Source organism: Corylus avellana, chromosome 6 (genome assembly GCF_965113065.1).
Source record: "Corylus avellana chromosome 6, dhCorAvel1.hap1.2, whole genome shotgun sequence".
Lineage (NCBI taxonomy): Eukaryota > Viridiplantae > Streptophyta > Magnoliopsida > Fagales > Betulaceae > Corylus > Corylus avellana.
In genome coordinates, this window is record NC_142495.1 from 2,624,132 (window position 1) to 2,644,867 (window position 20,736).

Sequence of the window (20,736 nt, forward strand, 5' to 3'; positions counted from 1 at the left end):
CCCTTGGCCATTTGGGGGTGGCTCGGCCACCCCCTTGGGCTCCAAGGGGGTGGCCAAAACCACCCCTTGTACCCACTGGGGGTGGCTCGGCCACTCCCATGGAGCCTAGGGGGTGGCTTCGGCCACCCCCAATCACTATTGGGGGTGGTTTCGGTCACCCCCAAGGCTCCATGGGGGTGGTCGAGCCACCCCCTAGAGCCCAAGGGGTGGCCGAGCCACCCCCAAATGGCCAAGGGGGTGGCCGAGCCATCCCCAATTTTTTTATTTTTTTTTAATTTTAAAAAAAAAATTAAATAGGTGTCACGTGTCAACATCTGATTGGTTCACGTGTCAGTTATAATGGTCAACTAATAGATGAACTAATTTGGTCCTTTATCAAAACCACAGGAGGGTCCTGTGATAAAAATGAAACCTCAGGAGGGTAAAAATAAAGTTACCAAACTCCAGGGGGGTATTTGGTATTTAACCCTAAAAATTAAGGTGTGGTTTCAATGGATTAAGCTATTTTTTAAAGACGGGAACCGTAATTCTTAAATGTTGGATTTCCGACATCCTAAACTTTAGTTAAACTGTTATCTTAATACTTTGATTCGTGAAATAAAAATATAATATATAACATTATTCATTTTCATTAGCTAATACTTAAGCATTTATAAATAAGCAGAATTCAGAAATTTGGTCTAGAGGGCAAAACTATAAAAATAATGTTTTTTGGGGAGGGAAAGGGAAAGGGAAATAATTAATTTTTGAGAGTCAACCTTATAAAAAAAAAAATTATAAAATTTAAAGAAATTATTAAAACTATGGGGTTGAACTTTGAAGACTCTAGGGCCCAGCTAATACCTGTCCAGGCTGTCCTCATTTGTGTATAGATGTTATGGTTACTTATTCATATATCCATAATCCCTTCACGCATGCCACCAATTATTAGGATCGTGAAACATATTACATATTTAATATAGAGAGAGTCTTGGGTGCATTTGTTGCACAAAAGGTGTATTTTGTGCCACCAATTAGAAGGTGACACCTAAGCCAATTTTATGAGTCTTATGTTTAGAAAAAAAAAAACCTTATCCTCAAGAGGTAGTTCAATCGGCTGGGACCACACTTAATGAAGTGGAGGTCACTAGTTCGAATTCCCCTCCCCCTCTTGTACGGACATGTCAAAAAAAAAACCTTGCTGCACCAGATTATACCAGGTTTGCACCAGACTTCAAAAATTAATTTTTTTAAAAAACAAATTAGAACAAGTGGGGGGTGAGGGTGGCCACCCCTTGGGTGGGGGATGGCTTGCGCAGCCACCCCCTGAGGTTGGAAAAACCCTAGGTTTTTCCCCCTCCTCCCTCCCCATTTTCGTCCTTTTTGGTTTCTCCAATCCCCTGTTCTTTGGTTTTTTTGGTCTATGGTTTTTCTTGACAAGTTGCTGCTCATCTCCGTCGCCGATCTCTGGGTTCCTCTTCATCGCCACCGTTCAACCTCGCCTCCTGCCGTCCCCCCCAGCCTGTCACCTAGCCCCAGACCGTTTTCCCAAGCCGTCGCACCGTCCTAGCCCGTCACCCAGCCACAACCCGTTCGTCTACCCAGATCCATCATTTGCCGCCACCTGGGCTTTAGATCGAGATTCCTCTTATCTGATCTTCTCCCCCCGTCGTTCCAACAGCCAGTCACGCCTCCCCACCCTCCCCTGGGCTGCGCAAGCCATCTCCCGCCCAAGGGGTAGCTGCGCTCCCACCCCCTGCCCAAAACCCGCTTGAAACTGTCGTGACCCGTCTCAAAACTCGATTCTAATGCGTGAAAATCCGTTTCTAATGCCTCAAAATTTGTTTTTAGATTCAAAACTAAACCTTAAAGGTGGAAAGTGAACCCTTTAGGGATTTTATAACACTAAAAGCAGAAAAAAAAAAATGAGCTCCGACACCAAAGGTCGTGACCCGCCACCTAGCCAACCTCTCTCTCATTAATTAATTGTTATATTTTTTTTTTTTTATCTCAATAATATAATCTGGTGCGGTTGTATTTATCTTCTTATTATGTGTTATGCTTATGTGCCAAATGATGAATGGCGGCACAAAAGAGCATTTTTGTGCCACCTTCTTATTTAAGTTATTCTCTTTAATATATTATCGAATCATTTAATATTTTAAATGCTATAACACTTTATACATTTAAACCAATATCTCGACTATAAAATTTTAAAATAGATTATCTCTATCTCGCCTAACATGAAAATGATCTTATTTCGAATTTTAGATTCTCATGTTTATCCATAATAAATTAGACATATGGGACTTACTGAGATTTCTAAAACTTATTGCCAAGGTCTTATTATCAGACGTGACATTTCATCAATATTTGAATTTTTTAACTTGGGTGGGTTGATTCAATAATTAATTGACACTGAAGACACTGTCTTATCATCATTATTGAGGTAATTATAAATTAAAAATGCTTACTCTAAAAAATAAAATAAAAAACTATTATTGATTTTTTTAGTAATTTTTTTAATAAATTCATTCTCCACACGTAATTCACATGATGAAATATGAGTTGAATGAGCATTTAAAATATATATATATATATATATATATATATATATATATATATATATATATATATTTTCCTTCATTCAACTCATATTTCGTGAAATTAGTATGATAAAATTGATGTGAAGTATAGGAGTAGGACTACTCAACTTAACATATTATATCTTTCGTATAAACTAACATATTTCTTTGCAAACAAAAAAAACTGGAACATATTTCTTTCGTATAAACTACGGACCAAAGAAAGTCAGACAAAGAAACGTTCTTATCGCATGGAATCAATGCAGCAAAATGTCGCTGTCGGGAAGAGAGAGAGTTGGGGTCCCCGGACCCAGACGTGAGCAGTGAGCACTCAGCAATTTCCGATCAGACCAACCAACCCAAAAAAAAAAATGTTGTACGGTATTTTAGTAAGCAGAGGTTTTATGAACACCTGTGCTTATCCCTTTTGACATGTGGTTCGGAGAAGCCACTTCGCTTGTACTGTAATACACTCTACGTTACATGCTCCTCCACCTGCACAAATCGCTACTCTCTACTGATATTTCCAACTTTCCCAAAGTCTTTTGTCTACACCATTACTCCGCCTTTTGCTGATACGGTGAAGACCTGGAAAGAGTAGAGGAAGAACAGAACCCCCCCATTTCCATGAAAATTTCCAGATTTGAAGCTCGGTATCTCTCTCTCTCTTGCTGTGTATCAGTGTGTGTTCTGGGGGGAGGGGGTGTGTTTGTTTTTGTTCTGCTGCAATATATGAAAGTTAGGAGATTGTTTGAGTAAATGTTCTCGGGAACGTGTAATGAACTGTGTGACAATGCGGAATTGTTCAGACAAAGCTGTAAATAAGTTAGCATCTCGTGTTTAGCATTTGTTTAGATTCTTAGAAGATAAAACTTTGAAAAGAAAAATAACTACTTGCCTGTATACAAATTTCTAAGGAAGTTCCTTTTTATTTTATTTTTTCTTTCAAAAAACTATCTTCATTTTTTAAGTTTTGGGTTCTTTTATTCTGTTCGTTAAGTCAATTGATCTTACACCTTAGCATAAGGATTTAATGGAAGCATTCTTCCTTCACTTGGAAATTAAAGATTTATCTTTTTTTCTTTCATTTGGAAAATATATATATATATTTGCTATTAACTAACTCTTAATTTTCTTGTACTAATTGATGGTAGAGTATATTTTTTTAGAGTTGTAAGCTAATTCCCCTAAAATTGAACATTTCCAAAAGTTCACTTAATGAATACACGGCTAAACAGTATTGCTTGATGCTCTGTTTTATTCGTATAATTTTTTTTAACATTCCAGTGCTGTTTATTATCTTAATGCTCTATTAACTCCAATTTTTTTTTTTTTTTTGGGTGCTAGCTATCTTGATTCTTGCCAGAAGCATGAGGTGCTACCCAACTCTGCAGTGCTATCCTTGTTTTCTAAGGTTCTTTTTTAAATAAAACTCGTACTTCCTTTAAATTGCCATTGATCGTGTGAATGTTTCATGGCTTTCTTATCTTAATTTTCTGCTTGTTATACTTTTTGTATATGCATATGTGACTGTGTGATGTACCACTGCTCCATAACAAGATAGATTACCTTGATCGTACACCAGTTCGAATGGGCATCAAATGCGCCTTTTTGAAATCGAGGCAGAATGCCCCGATTGCAACCAGGTTTGAATGGGTTTCAAACTCATCACAATCAAGTTTGAACTGGGTTGCAAACTTGACAATTTGAGCCAAGGCAGAATGCCCCGTTTGCAATGAGGTTTGAACAGGTTGCAAACGTAACAATCTGAATCGAGGTAGAATGCCCCCATCGCAATCAGGTTCGAACTGGGTTGTAGACGCCAGATTCGATATGCAGCAGATGTTTCAAAAGGAAAGGACTACCAATTTCCATCCAAATTTCAAAAGCTTAGACTTGTCATTTCTGTTTAGACTTTCCAACTTTAGACGACATTTGAGATTTAAACTTTGTAATGTTTCCTTCTTAGATGATTTACTTGCTTCGGAAGTTTTAGTTTTCATCTTTAGGTGATCTCGGTTAATGTTATAAGAAGATAATGGATGTATTGAAATGACAACTTGGAGAATGAAATATTGAATAATAGTGAAAGTTTCAGATTCTTTTGAGTTTCTAAGCTATTTGTTAGCTTGTTAAGTTTCTAGAATTGAAGTCGTTGAACTTCTTTTCTTTTTCTATAGCTTCCACTACGTCAGTGTGTGTGTAAAAAATCTGTAAAGCTTCTTTGCAAATACCCAACCCTTTCTTAGCTTGCAGCAGGATAGTGTGCTATAAGGATAACCTCTTGTTTCATTATCATTCAGGGCAATATCCAAAACTCACACCATGAGAAGTGTACCATTGTGGTTTCATTAGAACAACTAAAGGGTGCTGATATCTCCCCACTGATCGATGTATTTATGGCAAGTGACTCCTCTGATATTGATGCAGTTGACATACTTCATGAATCACATTGTGTCTTGAGTAAAGAAAACGTTACAGCTTTGTTGCGTGCGATCAATCTAAAGCTTCGTATCGTTGATCTCCTGGATATGTCATTGAAGAAGGACGTGCTATGGTCTGTATTAGTAACATTCTATGAATTCAGTAGTGTTCTATTTACTCACCCCGACTCTAAGAAAGCTTAATGGTCAAGGCTGTGCAGCTCTCTGTCCATTGAAAAATTGATAAATAAGGTCTTACATATTTAATGAAGCTTTTTACTTATTTATCCATTTGGGTTTTCTCCAGGGACGTTTGCGAGGATGGCTTGGCTTGTGAAGTCTTGAATTTGAGGTCTCTCCACATCCAAAAACTCAACATGGTTGGAATATTTATGCGGCTACACACCCTTAATCTGGATTTTTGTACTTCACTCACCGGGTTACAGAAGGACTGTTTTTCTTGCATGCCAAATTTGATGCGACTCTCAATGTGTGAGACAAGAGTTGCTAATCTCTGGACAACTACTGCTGCCCTATCAAAACTCCCCTCTTTGGTGGAATTACGGTTCCAAAATTGTTTATGTTGCAAGGACACTGGGCCATGTCCTGCGTCATCTGGTGAGAAAACTAATTTTCGTTTTTGTGAGACAACTGGTTCAGCTCAGTTGAATATGAGTTATTACAGAGAGACACCATCTACTGATAGTGGAGATGCTACATGTGTTTTTAGGACAAAAGAAGCAGTCAGGAACTTACTTTCTCTTGATGATTCAGAAACAACCTGTGAGACTCAGAGCGGAATTGATAATTTTTCAGAGAATAGTGAAGTAAATATTTCAAGTTACTTAAAAGAAATGTGTTTGTTGGAGCTATCACCTACTACTCTTCCTGATTTGAATGGACAGGCCAAAATGCAAAATAAGGTAAGAGTCGGATATACTTTTGGATTGACATAATTGACGATTCAAAAAGGGAAAGTTTCCTAATGTAATTTATTCTTGATGAAAATATTAGCCTATCTAACAGGTTTCTTTTGGCAAATTGTAGATTCAAGACAAAGATGAGTTTACTATGAGTTTTCATAAGCAGCTCTTGACAAATGGCACCATATCATTAACCATGTATACTTCTCATCATCCTTCACCCATATGCTTTGAGAAACATTATAGGGACTACATGATTGCTTCATTGCCTCGTTTAGAAGTTTTAGATAATATCCCTATCAGAAAGATGGACAGGGAAATGGCTAAGTCAATCTCTTCAAAATACTATGAATACTTACCTTATGCACGAAAGCTCAAGGAAAGTGTTGTTCATGTTTTGGGTAAGCGTGAATTGGGAACAAGTGGTATTTACTTTCAAAAACCTTTCAAGCCAAAACAGCTATATCCTTATAGAAATGGTCAACATTTTTTCTCAAGATCCCTTAGCGCTGCCAAACTTGGGTCTGCTGCTTGGCCACTCCTACACCCGGTGTCTAACTTTAGCCACACATTTAAAGAAGAAAGCAAGAGGCTTCGTCCAAGACAGTTTGAGTATCATCCGTCAGACTCTAGGCTTATGGCTTTTGGAACTCTGGATGGTGAAGTAGTTGTTATCAACCATGAAAGTGGAAAAAATGTAAGCTATATCCCATCCATAGGAGCAATGAACAGCGTTTTGGGGCTGTCTTGGCTCAAGAAGCATCCATCCAAGGTATGCACTTTCCGTACAGCACTATATGCTCTTAAGTTGACTATGAGTTAGCGGTATTAATGAAAACAGAATCTTGCTTTTTAGATATAATTTGTTTATGTTGATGACATTGTCTAGTGTATAATCGGATACTAACATATGAGAATGCATAATGCTTTCTCTCTATATTTTCCGTAGAGTTTGTCACAAAGACCTTTCTAATTTATGAGCTAATTTGAGATACCGAGATATTACACGGCACCGTGTTGTGTAGTATGTGGGCATGCTTATCCTGGAAGATTGTCAAATGGGACTGATCAGAGATTAGTCCATGGCCAACCAATGTGCTTGGTTGGCATGCTTATATATGTATATAACTGAAATATTAGTAGCCAGTAAGAGTACACAGGGTTCTATACTTTTCAGTTACTTAAAACATCTGCCTTTTCTCTGACTTCTTTTCCATTTGTGATGAACAATCAGCTTCTTGCCGGTTCTGATAATGGCTCCTTGAGGTTGTTTGACATCAATCACATGCCACCAGAAGTTGCAGATTTCTGTTTCTATTCTGCTACCGTAACTTTTGATGATTTTGAGCAATTGACTTCTCTTCATGTCAACTCGACAGATGATCTGTTTCTTGCTAGTGGGTACTCAAAAGATGTTGCTCTATATGACATCAGCAGTGGAAAACGTTTACAACTATTTACTAATATGCACCAAGAGCCGATTAATGTTGTTAAGTTTGCACACCATTCCCCTTTTCTATTTGCTACTTCATCATTTGACAAGGATGTCAAGATGTGGGATTTGAGACAGAACCCAGTTCGGCCTTGCTATACAACTTCAAGCTCCAGAGGAAACGTGATGGTTTGCTTTTCTCCTGATGACCTCTATTTGCTTGTTTCAGCTGTTGACAATGAGGTAAATCTTCCTCGGAGTATACACTTTACTCTGGTATTGCGGAAGACATTTAGTGGATAAATTTTTAAGACTCATGTGCATATGGTCTCTCCACTATCCTGATTAAAAGGGTCTACTCAAATCAAAATAGTCATCCCATTAGTTTAGCAATTCTATTAGGTCAAAATTTGACCTAGATGACCTTAGAGATGAGGATGTTCTCAACATATTGCCATGTGCCATGTCGTAGTTTAGGGTCTTCTACTTTGGCAGTTAGGCTGTCAGCTTGCCTTTTAGAGATTACAAATTTATTTTGTTTCTTTGTGGGTTGAAAATGGAGGCTAACAGTTTAAGGGATGCCAGGTTAAACAACTTCTGGCTGTGGACGGGAGGCTATGCATAAATTTTGAGATAGCTTCAACAGGAAGTCCTCATAATTATACACGTTCCTATTACATGAATGGAAGGGACTATATTATCAGTGGGAGTTGTGATGAACATGTTGTTCGCATCTGCTGTACTCAAACTGGAAGGCGACTTAGGGATGTCTATTTAGAGGTACAATGAGATTTGTTATTTTCACTCATGGAGCATTTCCACATTTTCTTCATAACTTTCTTTATGACCTAGGTATTTGACATGTCTGGCGCTTCCCTTTGCAGGATAAGGAGTCAGGAAATTCTCTGTTTGTGCAGTCCTTAAGGGGCGATCCTTTTAGGGTAAGTCTATTTGAGAAATGGTGCATAATAACTTTTCTACTTAATGTTTCCCATCAGTAGTTGTTCTCTTTAGCATATCCAGAGGACCAAATTCAGTTGGCAGCTGTATATTATAGTTGTGGATCTGATCCTGACAATATCGTCTGGAAGTTCTCCCTCATTCTTCCTCTTCTTGATCTCCATACTAGTATGGCTTATGAGCTCTCACAAAAATGAGAGAAAGTAGTTGTCAGAAAAGTTTGAGTTTCATTAAGTTTATTCACAACGTATATGCTCTAATTAAGCTATACATGTTTACTTGTGTTCTCCACAACAGGAATTTCACATGAGTATCTTAGCAGCCTCTATGCGTCCAAGTTCAAAGTGCGAGATCATCAAGGTAATATCTGTGTGCACTGGTTCTTCATGTTGTTGATGGTGTATGTGAAAACCCTACAAGTGGAGTGGCTAAAACCAGTGAGATCGATTCATGCAGGTCAATATGCTTGCTTCTAGTCGCTATGCCGAAGAATATTCTTATGGCCAACGTTGCGGTCCTTTCTACGGTCTAGGAGGATGATGTATATATATTTTTCATATGCCATTCAAATAAGAATGCATGTATATATGTCTATATACACGAGGAGCTATGGGTTACTGCTTGACAAAAAGTATGACTGAAGTCTGGTTTTCTACAATTGTTGGTGTGGCCATGCTTCCTTATGTGCTTCTTACTCATAGCCTAATTCACATTGTGTAAATCTCATAACTTCTTGGTTAATTACCAAGTTTTCACACTTGTAAATAAACACTGATTGAATTGAATGGTTCCCCTTCAAGCTTTATGCAGACCATACTGGACTCAAAATGAGTCCATATTATTTATTGTAGGGGTGCAAATTCGCCATTTCCTTGGATTTTCTGCACACCCACTTGACCTTATTATGCAGGGAGGCATATACAGGTCCCTCTGTCCCTGCCCCTCTCTCTCTATAACATGTGCATGCACGTGCGGGTGCACAAAGGTGATTAACAAACTCTTTAATATTCTGAAGATTCCCTGTCTCTGTCCCTCTCTACTCTCTAGTATTCATATCTTTTTTTTTCTCTTTAATATTCTGAAGATTCCCTGTCTCTGTCCCTCTCTACTCTCTAGTATTCATATCTTTTTTTTTCTCTTTAATATTCTGAAGATTCCCTGTCTCTGTCCCTCTCTACTCTCTTGTATTCGTATTTTTTTTTTTTTGGTTAAGATAGTATTCATATCTTTGTTTCTTCACGTTTCATATTTTTCCGTTTCTTTTCTTGTCTTTATTTATTTACTTTTGATATTTAAACGAATCTTAGTCTTGTCACTAGATCTTGCCGAGCTGGAAAGGTTAAAATTCGAGTGCTTATGGGTGAGACCGAGGAAGCTAGAGTTTACAAACCTTGTGACACCTCATAACAGTTTAAAAATCCCCCATTAATCTCTTCAAAAAATAATTAAAAAATAAAAACCACCCTTGACCTGCCGGTAAAATCCTCGTCATAAAGAAGCTTCAATTAAGCTTCTGCGCAGCATAAACCTGGCTGGACAGCATAAACTGACAATGAGGCAAGTAGACGGTAGACCGCATGTTCCCCAAACTCATCAAGTCTGTGTTAACGCTGTAAATCATTCTCAATTTTTCTTTCATGGATTCCCCCGTGCTCTGTCTCTCTGAATTTTCATGTAAACCTCCACTTCCAAAAGACTAATATAAATACCCAGTAACCCATGTAAATTTTACGATGCTATAGCCTCCCTAGCCTTTTCGACGCTCCATTTTGATCTCTCTTCCCTACAATACTATCAACAGAAAGTGAAAAAATGAAGCCTGCCCTTCAAACTTTGTTACTCGTTTCAATGCTTCTGAGCTCCTCTTTCCTTCAATTCACCATGGCTGATCCCCCCACCATGGCTGCTCCAATTCCAAGTAAGTTCCTTTTGTATTGTGCGTATAATTGCGCTGATTGGTTTTGTAGGCTGATTGGTCTTTTTGCATATTTGTCTTTCGCAAGGTTTTTGCGACTCCAAATGCGGCGCTAGGTGCGCAAATGCGGGAGTGAAAGACCGGTGCTTAAGATATTGTGGAATCTGCTGTCTACAGTGCAAGTGTGTTCCTTCAGGGACATATGGAAACAAGTCTGAATGCCCTTGCTACAGAGACATGTTGAACTCCAAGGGAAAGGCTAAATGCCCTTGATTTTTGTGTTTACCAGTCAATCTTCTTCATCACTTCTACATTGGTTTTTGTACTACTTGGTAGCTTTGGTTGGCATTTTATGGATCTACTTTTCTTGCTTCTAGGCAATTCACATTTATTAAAATTCAATTGGGTGCCCGTCCTTGCATCTCAACAGGGACATGAAGAAATAGAGGAATTTTGAAATGGAGAGGATCCTTTCTCTCAACAGAACTTGAAAGAATAACTCCCCCAACCAATTTTATTTGAATTATTAGATGGTTTCTCTCAATATCAAATAAAGTCTCAATAGAACTTGAAAGAATAACTCATTCGACCAATTTTATCTGGATTATTAAATGATTTCTCTCAATGTCAAATGAAGTGGGAAGAATAATGACCCAACAAATTTAATCTCGATTATTAAATGGTTCCTCTCCATTTCAAGTAAAATGGGAAGAATTATCATCCATCATTAACTTTCGTGCATCATTATAAGTAATTGCATTGGCGCTCATGCACACTACAAATGCAATTTTTTTACGTGTCAGATGAAAGGCTGATCATTTATCTTAGGACTAATTGTATTAATGCTCTTCTAGACTGCAATTATAAGTGAAATCTTGGCATCGGCTCCAAAGTGAAACAGCACCGTCTCTTTTGAGCAGGTTTAGCAGCCAAGAAACAAGCAAAAGAGTGTTGATTTTTCCATTGAAATGCACCTAAACTGAGCTACTAAATAGGGTAGAAAACAGGCACTAATTTGACAATCAAGCTGTTTTACAAAACAAACGGTTATTCATCTGTAAAGATAACTAATGTGCGAAGAATAACCAAAAGCCTATACAGTAAACAACATTTTCAAATTCTTTGAAACAACACTGAAAAGAAAAATAAAAAATATGCATAAGAGAGAAAGATGCAAATGAGGAAACGAAATTAATTAATAAAACTGATTATTTGTCTCTCACCGTCTTGCCCAGGCTTACTGCAACTTGACTCTCAACCTGTATAAAATTTTCTTCCCACATTCACATGTTTCACATGTAGATGTATTTCACAAGAGGACCCAAATAAAATCCTCTATAAATCATAAAAAATTTTCCTTTTTTTTTTTTTTTTTGTTTTCCTTTTCCCTCTACAATACAAGTAAAATCCAAGCAACACCACCTTCACATGCATTATTTGCACCAAGAAATGTACACACACTATCTTTAAAACTTGACACAAGAACTTGGTATGAAACCGATGGGTGTGCCTCCAAAATCAGCCCCTCCCAGCATTACCATGTCTGTGGTTTCTAAAGTAGCTAAGAAGCGCCTGTGCCTGCAAGTAACAAAAAACTCGTCAATTGGTCTCCTAAATAAAATTAACAGAAACTGCAACATAATTAGCAGGTATATACCTTTTCTTTGGCCCTTGGGGTGCCTGATTGTGACAATGCCACCAGTGGTGGGACAGCTCCTTCTTGGAGCACCATAGTGCAAAATCTACTACTGTTAGTACAAAGATGTAAAAGAGCAGCAGCTGCGTTCTCCCTTCCTCTTGCAGAACCCAACTCAACAACCTCTACCAGAACAGGGATCCCACCCTCCTGACCAATAGCAACTCGTCCCTCGGGAATTGTAGCCAGATTTGCCAAAACAGCTACTGCCTTGTCAACCATTCCAGCAGCTGGGTCCATCAGCTCCACAAGGTGCTTTACGGCACCAGCTTGCACGATACGTGCCTTGTTTTCATGAAATATTGATAAATTAAACAAAGCTGTGGCTGCATCTTTCTTTCCCCTAGGGGTCCCGTTCCCTAATAAATCAACCAGAGGCCCAATTGCACCAGACCTTCCAATCCTGATTTTGTTATCTTCAATCACTGACAGGCTAAAGAGAGTGGCAGCTGAGTTCTCCCTCGCCTCAGGGCTCCCTGTCTCAAGAACATGAATCAGAGGTTCAATTGCATTAGCATTGGCAATTGCAGTTTTGTTGTTATCATTGATTGATAAGTTAAGAAGCGCCGTAACAGCATTTTCCTGAATCCCTGTGTCTTCAGAGAGGAGCAAATTGACCAACACGACAATGGCCCCACAGTTAGCAATTACAATCCGATTATCCATGTTGTGTTTGGCAAGTAACCGTAGGTCAGCTGTTGCCTCTCTTTGAGTATCCAGTGAAGTGCTTTTCAAGTCATCAACCAGCTTCCGCACTTGAGTTTCGAGGCCAGAAAGATCAGCTCTTGTTTCTATAACAGGAGAAGAAGCCAACCTTGGAACAAACCTCTCTGACGGTCGCCGCCATATTGTTTGGCTTCGAGACCTCGTTTCCAACAATCTGGGAGAGAACTCAGGTTCTCTCTGTGGTGAGGTCAAGGCGGCAGCATGTGGCTCTGCTTTCACCTCTCCTGACGCATCACTGCTGTAGCCAGTCATATTGGCTGATATATGTGAAGCCTCATCAGCATCTCCTGGTGTTCCTTGAGAAAAATTTGCACCAGAAAGCACGCTGGAGGCGGAGGCAGTTCTATTATGGCTCTGTGATGACTCTTCAGCCCCAATAGCGCTAGAAAATTCAGTTCCAGATGGTGATGCAGTGGGTTGGCCACCTGAATCCATACTCCTTTCTTCAGAGTTAGCAGACCTGTCTTCAGAACTTGTTAGTGATATTCTTGCAATATCCAAATCTTGCCCATTCTCGGCTACAGCAGACATGGAACCCTCTGAAGAAGAGCGAGGGTGCAATGGAGAAGTTCCCTCTCGACGGATTCCACCAGAAGAATTCAAGTTCGTACCAGGTGAACCCATAGAGCGACTTGACTCAATTGATATTGGTTGGTTGCCCCTGGAATGAGGAAAAGCAGCAGACTCCCTGGTTGCACCAGGCTCTGTGTGCCCAAGAAGGGGCAATGGTTGGTTTAAGCTTGTAGACCTCATGGGATCGGGCAACTTCACATTGTTTGACTCACACCAGTTTGCAATTAGTGCCTTTACAGTGTAATTAGTTATTAGATTGGTGTGAGCCAGTGTCTGCCGCGTCTTAGGACAGACTGTGAGCCCCAGATCAATCCATTTCTTGATGAATGCCCGCTCATAGGTTTGCCCTGAAGACACAATCACCGGATCTGTCATCAGCTCGAGAGAGAGAGGACAGCAGAAATCAGCAGGTATCTGAACTGGGCTACAGCTCTGAGACTGCCTTGTCATTATAAGGCGATCATGCATGCGATTTACAACTGCAATCATTTGATCAATATATTCAGCTTCCCCCGTCTTTTCGGCTTGTTCAGCATTCTCCTTCAACTTTTCAAGGGCTACAGCTTCAATGAGGATCTCCTGGTTTGACTTCAAGCTCAGGCTCTCGGAAATTTTCACCAGGATCTCTGAGCTGGGTCCAACACCCTCCACTTGATCCCTTATAGCTTCTTTAATAACAGATGACATTTGTTCGTATCCCTTGGGCTTAATTTTCTGTACACAGTGCTGCAATTGAACAAGTTGAGTATTAACAATCATAAAAGAATTTAGTTCACACAAGTTCCCAACTCTGGCAACGTAACTTAGTGGGTCAACCACAAAAACTGTGGGCTATGTCTATCTGTAACACAATGAAAAACAGCTAAAAACAGCTGATGACTGTTACCTCAAGAGATGCTGAACTCAATTCATCAGGGAGCTGTTCATGTGAAGCTTTCAACAGCTGGAAAATGTCAAGACCAGAAGTCCTAGTCTTTGATATCAATGATTCAATTTGCAGAACCTAGAGATCATGCAAAAGAAAAAGACGGTTACAGAAGTTGTACCAATCACCAAAACATATATAACAGATTTTATGCCTGAAGCATTCAATGCCACATGAAAAGATCAGAAGTGCACAATTTTATGGAACTTCTATTTTCATTTTTATTCAGTACTAGATCATACGGTAGAATTACAGGTGAAGCTGGACTGCCCATAATTTCAATTATTTTCCTTATGGAGAGACCCTTTAAAACCGAGTTAAATTCCTCTAGAAATTCCAAAATGAAAGTAAAATGCATCAGAGAACCCTGACAAGGCCTTAAGAAACAGAAGATTAAAAGGAAGTTTTATAAACTAGAAGATTGAACATAGGCATGTGCTGACTCTCATTCTTCCCCTCTCTGCGTCACGCATTAACATGCACTAAAAGCAACCCAATCCACCACCACATCTTTCACCACCATCATTATTGCTGTCATCATCAAAAACCCACAAAACTGCCCATCGAATGCATCTGCCCGCACCGTCACCTCCAGAAACATTAATGCCCCACCACTATCAAAGACCACCTTCACCAGCTTTACTATCACAGGCTGCAGCACCTTCTCAGAAGCATCAATTCACTTTCTCCAACCAATCTACTAAACCTTCTCCTGAGATTATTGAGAGAATGGACAACTGGACTGACAAATAGAGATAAAGAAAAAGAGAAAGAGAAGGATTACAGCACAAGAAATTACATACTTCCATGGCCAGAATAGCTGTATACCGTTATAACAACGTTACCCCTAAAAGCATATTGAGGAAATATATCAATTTTAACAGAAACTAAGGGTATAATAAACAAATTTGTGTAGGTCAATGTATACTAATCACGAATAAGACAACTTTTCTGAATTTGTGGATTTATGCTCTTCTTTTAGTTATTAATGAGGACTCTCCTTGTATACATCCTGTGTATTAAGGTTGCGCCCCTCTGCACTTATTCATGATATGAATTGCTTATCAAAAGAACTGATAACGAATAAGACAACTCACACATGGCCAGAATAGTAAGTTTTCTCTTAACTGGTGATCAAGATAGTGTCATCTAAGTCATAAACTACACCTGATTATATTGCTGCAATTGGAACTTACAAAATAAACTTTGCTCGATAATGATTGCCAGTTTTCAAAGAGCTCTCTCAATTCTTCAACAGAATGACTTAGTTCTTCAAATGCCTTGATAAGCACTTCATCAGAAGCTATTTCAGAATCAACAATCACATCAAGTATTGGCTTCAACAACTTCAATATTTCTTCTGCCTTTTGATAATACTTCAGAACTGGTTCCGAGTTTATATTGTCACAAGATGATAAATGGAAAAATGAGGAGATGTTATTAAGAAGGGCTTTTAACAATGATATCTCCATCACACCTGTATCAATAACAGAATTAGAAATGGTCACTCAACAGAGGAAAGGAATAATAACAGTTCTTTAAAAAAAATGGTTGCTTGACGTAATTTTTACAAATTTTACACCCCAATAATGCCATTACTTCATAAGCTATTGAAAATAAAAGTAATTGATTGATACATAACAAAAACAAATGCAGCATATCACCAACCCAACAATTGTTCTCCACTTTACCTTGTCAGCACGACATGCAATAAAAGTTGTACTAGAATAAATTGCGTACACATATTAAGAAGGAAAAATATAATTTTGGTCAACATGTAATAAAAGCCCTTCCTTTCAGTTAATCTGTAGAGACAAAAGGAAAAAAAAGAGTGCCACAATATGAGCATATTTTATTGCCTTAGACATTGAGGCACGTGGTTATGGAATTTAAGTTGAAAGTGTAATCCTTGAGCACTACATCAACGTAATAGGATACGGTGAGTGGGAAGGAGGTAGAACTAATTAATGTCATTTATTTAGAGCAAGCATTCTTCTAAGTCATCAATGTCTACATTTTTCTTTTTTGTGGGGGGGGTGAAATGATCCCGTCACAGGGAAGACAAAATATATTTAACTTAATAACAACAATGGTAAATAATATTTTACTTAGTTATTTATTTTTCTCAATAAGCACATCTAACCATCCATCCATATGGGATTACCTCATGAACCTCACACTTCACCATTTGTTCATGGGGGAAGGTGATGCCATTAGGTCCGAAGACCACAAGCACACAAACAAAGATGAATTTTTTTATAAGTAAAGAAATTATATGTAATTTTTTTTAAAAACAAAAAAAACAAAAACAAAAATCCAAAAGAGGCATAACCCAATTACACAGAAAGTAAACCAAAGGGATCATCCCCATAAAAATTTAAACAACAAATAAAAGATGGCAGTTCAAGATCTGAAGGTGAGAACATCTATAAAATCATAGAAAAGAAACTGAGGAGACAAATGAAGAGTTGACTGAGACCCATCTGAAGAAAACTTTTAAGAGCATTCCACTTAATTTTCCCCCATGGATTTCTCCACACAGTCAAAAGCCATCCTGTTTCTTGCAACCAAATGCCCCACATATGGCATGAAGGGATTGCTCTCCATGCCACTAGGCTGCTCTCAACCCCAACTTCAAGCCCCATGAAGCTAATAATTCAGTGACTGTTTTGGGCATGACTCAATGTACTCCAAACAACAAAAAAGCCACATACTATAGATCATGAGCAACAGTACAATGGAGGATGATTTTTGGTGCAGTGAGAGGGGGGCTGTTATCTGGATTCTCTCTGGAGATAGGGATTGATATTTCTCTAACCCAGAGCCACATACTATAGATCATGAGCAACAGTACAATGGAGGATGATTTTTTGGTGCAGTGAGAGGGGGGCTGTTATCTGGATTCTCTCTGGATAAAGGGATTGATATTTCTCTAACCCAGATCATCTACGTTGTCTGCAGTACTTGTTTTTATGTTTTGAAACTGTCTCGGGCTTGAAGGTTAATTTGGTTAAGTCGGAATTGGTTCTTGTGGGTGATGTTGCTGCCGTAGAAGGGATGACGGGTATTATGGGTTGTGGGGTTTCTTCTTTGCCTTTGAAGTAAGACAAAGGCCTCTGCTTCTCAGCCACATCTAGACCTTGTGGTTCATCAAGAAGAGCCCTTATTCTCTTCTCAACATTACCAAACTCCAATTCATTCCACTTCTTTAAGTCGGCTTTCAAAGCTTTTAACTTCTGAGTTTAAGACAAAATTGGGGCACCCTTGAAAGCAATAAGAGTTCCACCAATGTCTCACCTTCTCAACAAATCAATCAATTTTCAACCACATGTTTTCAAATTTAAAGTAACTTTTACCCCTCTAAAAATCACCACTGTCAAGAAGTATAGAGAAATGATATGAAACAAGTCTAGGTAACTTGCTCTAAACAATGTTCAGAAAGTGAGCCTCCCAATTAGAAGAAATGAGAAACTTGTCAATTTTGGACCACACAAAAAAGGCCACCCTCAATGGAATTGAGTCTGCCAAATACTCTTCCATGAAAAACGGAAACTATCATAACAACCCATGACATTGTAGAAGGATTTAAGACCAAGCAACCCTCTTTTCGAAGGGACCCACCACAACTTGTCCTCCCCTTCCCGTCTCATTTTTGCTTAAGTAAAACATCCTGAAGAACGAGGCAAAGGAATCCACCTCCCAATCATGAGCCGCTCTAGTAAAGTTCATGTTCCATTAAATGACACCACCAAAAAATTCCACATGAGCTACAATAGAAGCGTCCTTTGGGAAAGCAATATCAAATAAAACTAGAAAGGCATATTTAAGGATTATATCCCCACACCAAAGATCAAGCCATAATCTAATCTTAGGGCCATCTCCCACCTCAAATATGGTGTGACTACAAAACTCCCTCCGACCCTTGCTAATATTCTTTAATAAACCCACCCTATATATGCCCCAGTAGGCTCACTAAAACACTACCCTCACCATGAACTTCCATATTTAGAGTCCACCACCATTCTCCACTAAGCCTCTCTCTCAAACACATAGCACCAGAGCCATTTACCTAAGAGAGCATGATTGAACCTTAGCAAGTTTATAATCCCTAACCTTCACTCAAAGATCGGCGTACAAACTTTGGGCCAACCCACCAGGTGATATTTGAATTCTTCACCTAACCCACCCCATAAGAAGTCACGTTAGAACTTCTCAATATGGTTTGCAACACTCGAAGGAAGGGACATGAAGTACGTAGGTAAGTTGGATATGGTGCTCTTAATAAGGGTAATCCTACCACCCTTAGACAAATACAAAAGATAATAGTGGAATTAAATCAACTCGATCAATAAAAGATATGGTTAACAAAGCCTTTGGACCTTCCAATGGCCCTTGGAATCTCCTGCCCCATAAGTAAAGGCTGGAGAGTGAAGTCATAAGACCTATCCTGTGTGGCATGTGTATTTACCTACAGATCAAAAAAAAAAATCTTTAAATACATCCACCAGTTGGAAGAAATACCAACAGACTCAAGCTTAGCATGCCTCTGATCCACCAGTCTGAAGAATTAATAGTAGCCATATATGCCAGGCAAAGACGAGAAAGAAATGTACCTTTATCACAACAAACCTGTAATTTCAAAAACCAAAATAATCTTTCTCACACTGCTGATCCTTACGAAACCATATTAATCCATATAAATGAAGATTGCACTTTCAAGCAGACATGGACAAAACCCATGCACGCACACTGTTAAGAAATCAGATCCATGTTAAGAATCTTGGATCCAAAGTCATCCAGGTAGCAAACCCTGTACAGAACCGAAAAAAAATTGTTCATGAATTCTAACTATTATAGAGTTAAAAATATACAGGGAAAAAAAAAACACACCAAAAAACACACACACACACACACACACACACACACACACAATATTATGTAGATAAAAGTGAACAGAGAAAAGCAAATGGAGGAGAAATCCTACTATCAAAAATTCCTAATCATCCAGCTGCTTCTCCAAGTACCTATACAACATCATTTGATTCTCATAGTTCAGATTGTTGTGTTATACACGCATTTTTGTGGTTAAGTATTCACATTCCTCTTTAGCATATCTCACTTTTTTATGGGAGAATACTATGTTCCTTCTGGTTACTAGTTACCAATGCATTGGTAAGGTCGCCCAATTTAGAGTTAAGAAACTAATCCAAAAACTAAAAAGGTTTCAAAGCTAATTAAGCCTAGCATTGAAAATTTTCTAATGCTACCATAAGTTACTTCAACATTCCAGTCTACACCACAAACAACTTATGTTACAACGTTCAAACTAAAAGAAAAAGAAGAAAACAAAAAGGAAAAAAAATGAGCAATAAGATGGGTTCTTGCTAATTGTTTGTTAAACCATAATCAGCACATTCCTTAAATTTTCAGAAAAAACCATCCAACCTAATATAAGTGTCCGAAAATAAGTTTCAAAGTACTTATAAAAACCCAAAATTGTCATACATTTAATAACTTGGTATGCTAAGAGAAATTAACATAAGAAGCGTAACCCTTTTACCAGAAGGGGCCCTAACAGTCCCCAATCAATTGATTATCAAAATTTTGCAAGCTTCTAACAAGCATAAATCACACTATTGAGTATATAAGTTCTCTACATATTCAAAGCTTATTTGTTGAGATTCTATGCTAAATCAAAGGAAGTATGGAAATGTACAAAGTTTTCTAATCCACAATTGCCGCAAACTCTCTCCTAAAAGCAGGAACCTGCTTTTGTGTTTTGTCGTTCCTAACAACTCCTACTTAGTTTCATATAAGTTTCCACCAATCTTCTCATAGCAGTGAAGCAAGTTGGCAAGATCTTACTCAAATTTCATACTTCCAAGCTCAAATGCATTCCACCATGGCATAGAGCCATAACCCCATAACTATTCAAACACCCTTATAAACTTTCCCCCGTTTCTAAACCAAATTTCCCATACCCACTACCTCCCATAATGGCTTACCCGAATCAGAAACTAAGTTGTCAGCTACCTCAATTTATATAAGCTTGGAGATACAAAGCACTAATACCAAAAACCTATATAATTTCCAATACCATAACCATCCCACATATCAACTCAGGTCGTATATAGCTACCACAGCAAATTCAAAACTCGCAGCCATTAAGGAGATAATATAAACACATGCACACAAACACATATGATACATCAATTAGACGAAAAAAAACAAAAACAAAAACGAGAGGCTTCCCAATCCATGACACAACGTTCAAATTTTGCCCGAGCGGACTTGAAACATGCTTCAATCAGAAAAAAAACAACAAAGACAAAAGGGATTCGATAAAATTCTGAGCCCCAAATGCAGGTACCGAGGGTTTCAGAAGCGGCCAATTAAACAAGGAGAAAATTCAAAACCCTAGGCTAGGTGGATCAAGCCGAAGGGGCTGAAAGAGAAAACTGTACCTGAATGCCAGCGAAGAGGAGAGCTCCGGTTGTTTGTTTGTCTGTTCAATTTCGCTCTCTCTCAAACGCACAGATTTCGCCAATTCTCTGCTGGTTTTTTGATCCGTTTTCTTTCAGAGTCTTACTTTAATTTTT

General features: G+C 38.5%; 3 protein-coding genes across 5 annotated transcripts; 2 read left to right on the forward strand and 1 right to left on the reverse strand.

Moving 5' to 3' along the window:
- Window positions 1–2,941: 2,941 nt before the first annotated feature.
- On the forward strand, window positions 2,942–9,147 carry LOC132187693 (protein DWD HYPERSENSITIVE TO UV-B 1). The gene is made up of 10 exons (XM_059602086.2): window positions 2,942–3,217; window positions 3,912–3,978; window positions 4,868–5,121; window positions 5,295–5,910; window positions 6,035–6,682; window positions 7,145–7,585; window positions 7,928–8,122; window positions 8,227–8,283; window positions 8,600–8,662; window positions 8,759–9,147. The coding sequence occupies exons 1-10, from the start codon at window positions 3,192–3,194 to the stop codon at window positions 8,840–8,842; spliced, it is 2,451 nt and encodes an 816-aa protein (XP_059458069.2). The 5' UTR covers window positions 2,942–3,191; the 3' UTR covers window positions 8,843–9,147.
- Window positions 9,148–9,816: 669 nt separating this feature from the next.
- LOC148584773 (peamaclein-like) lies at window positions 9,817–10,661 on the forward strand. Its single transcript, XM_088517804.1, has 2 exons — window positions 9,817–10,220; window positions 10,306–10,661. The coding sequence occupies exons 1-2, from the start codon at window positions 10,115–10,117 to the stop codon at window positions 10,488–10,490; spliced, it is 291 nt and encodes a 96-aa protein (XP_088373930.1). The 5' UTR covers window positions 9,817–10,114; the 3' UTR covers window positions 10,491–10,661.
- Window positions 10,662–11,392: 731 nt separating this feature from the next.
- Window positions 11,393–20,726, reverse strand: PUB4 (RING/U-box superfamily protein with ARM repeat domain-containing protein). Of its 3 annotated transcripts, none has more exons than XM_059600156.2 (6): window positions 20,602–20,726; window positions 18,767–18,947; window positions 15,334–15,614; window positions 14,099–14,215; window positions 11,875–13,938; window positions 11,393–11,795 (listed from the first exon to the last, which is right to left on the reverse strand). In XM_059600156.2, the coding sequence occupies exons 3-6, from the start codon at window positions 15,607–15,609 to the stop codon at window positions 11,736–11,738; spliced, it is 2,517 nt and encodes an 838-aa protein (XP_059456139.2). In that variant the 5' UTR covers window positions 15,610–15,614; window positions 18,767–18,947; window positions 20,602–20,726; the 3' UTR covers window positions 11,393–11,735. The 3 variants fall into 3 exon arrangements, with proteins under 3 accessions (XP_059456139.2, XP_059456138.2, XP_059456137.2); XM_059600155.2 differs by having other exon boundaries at window positions 18,751–18,947; XM_059600154.2 differs by lacking the exons at window positions 18,767–18,947; window positions 20,602–20,726 and adding an exon at window positions 18,517–18,605.
- Between the last annotated feature and the right edge of the window lie 10 nt (window positions 20,727–20,736).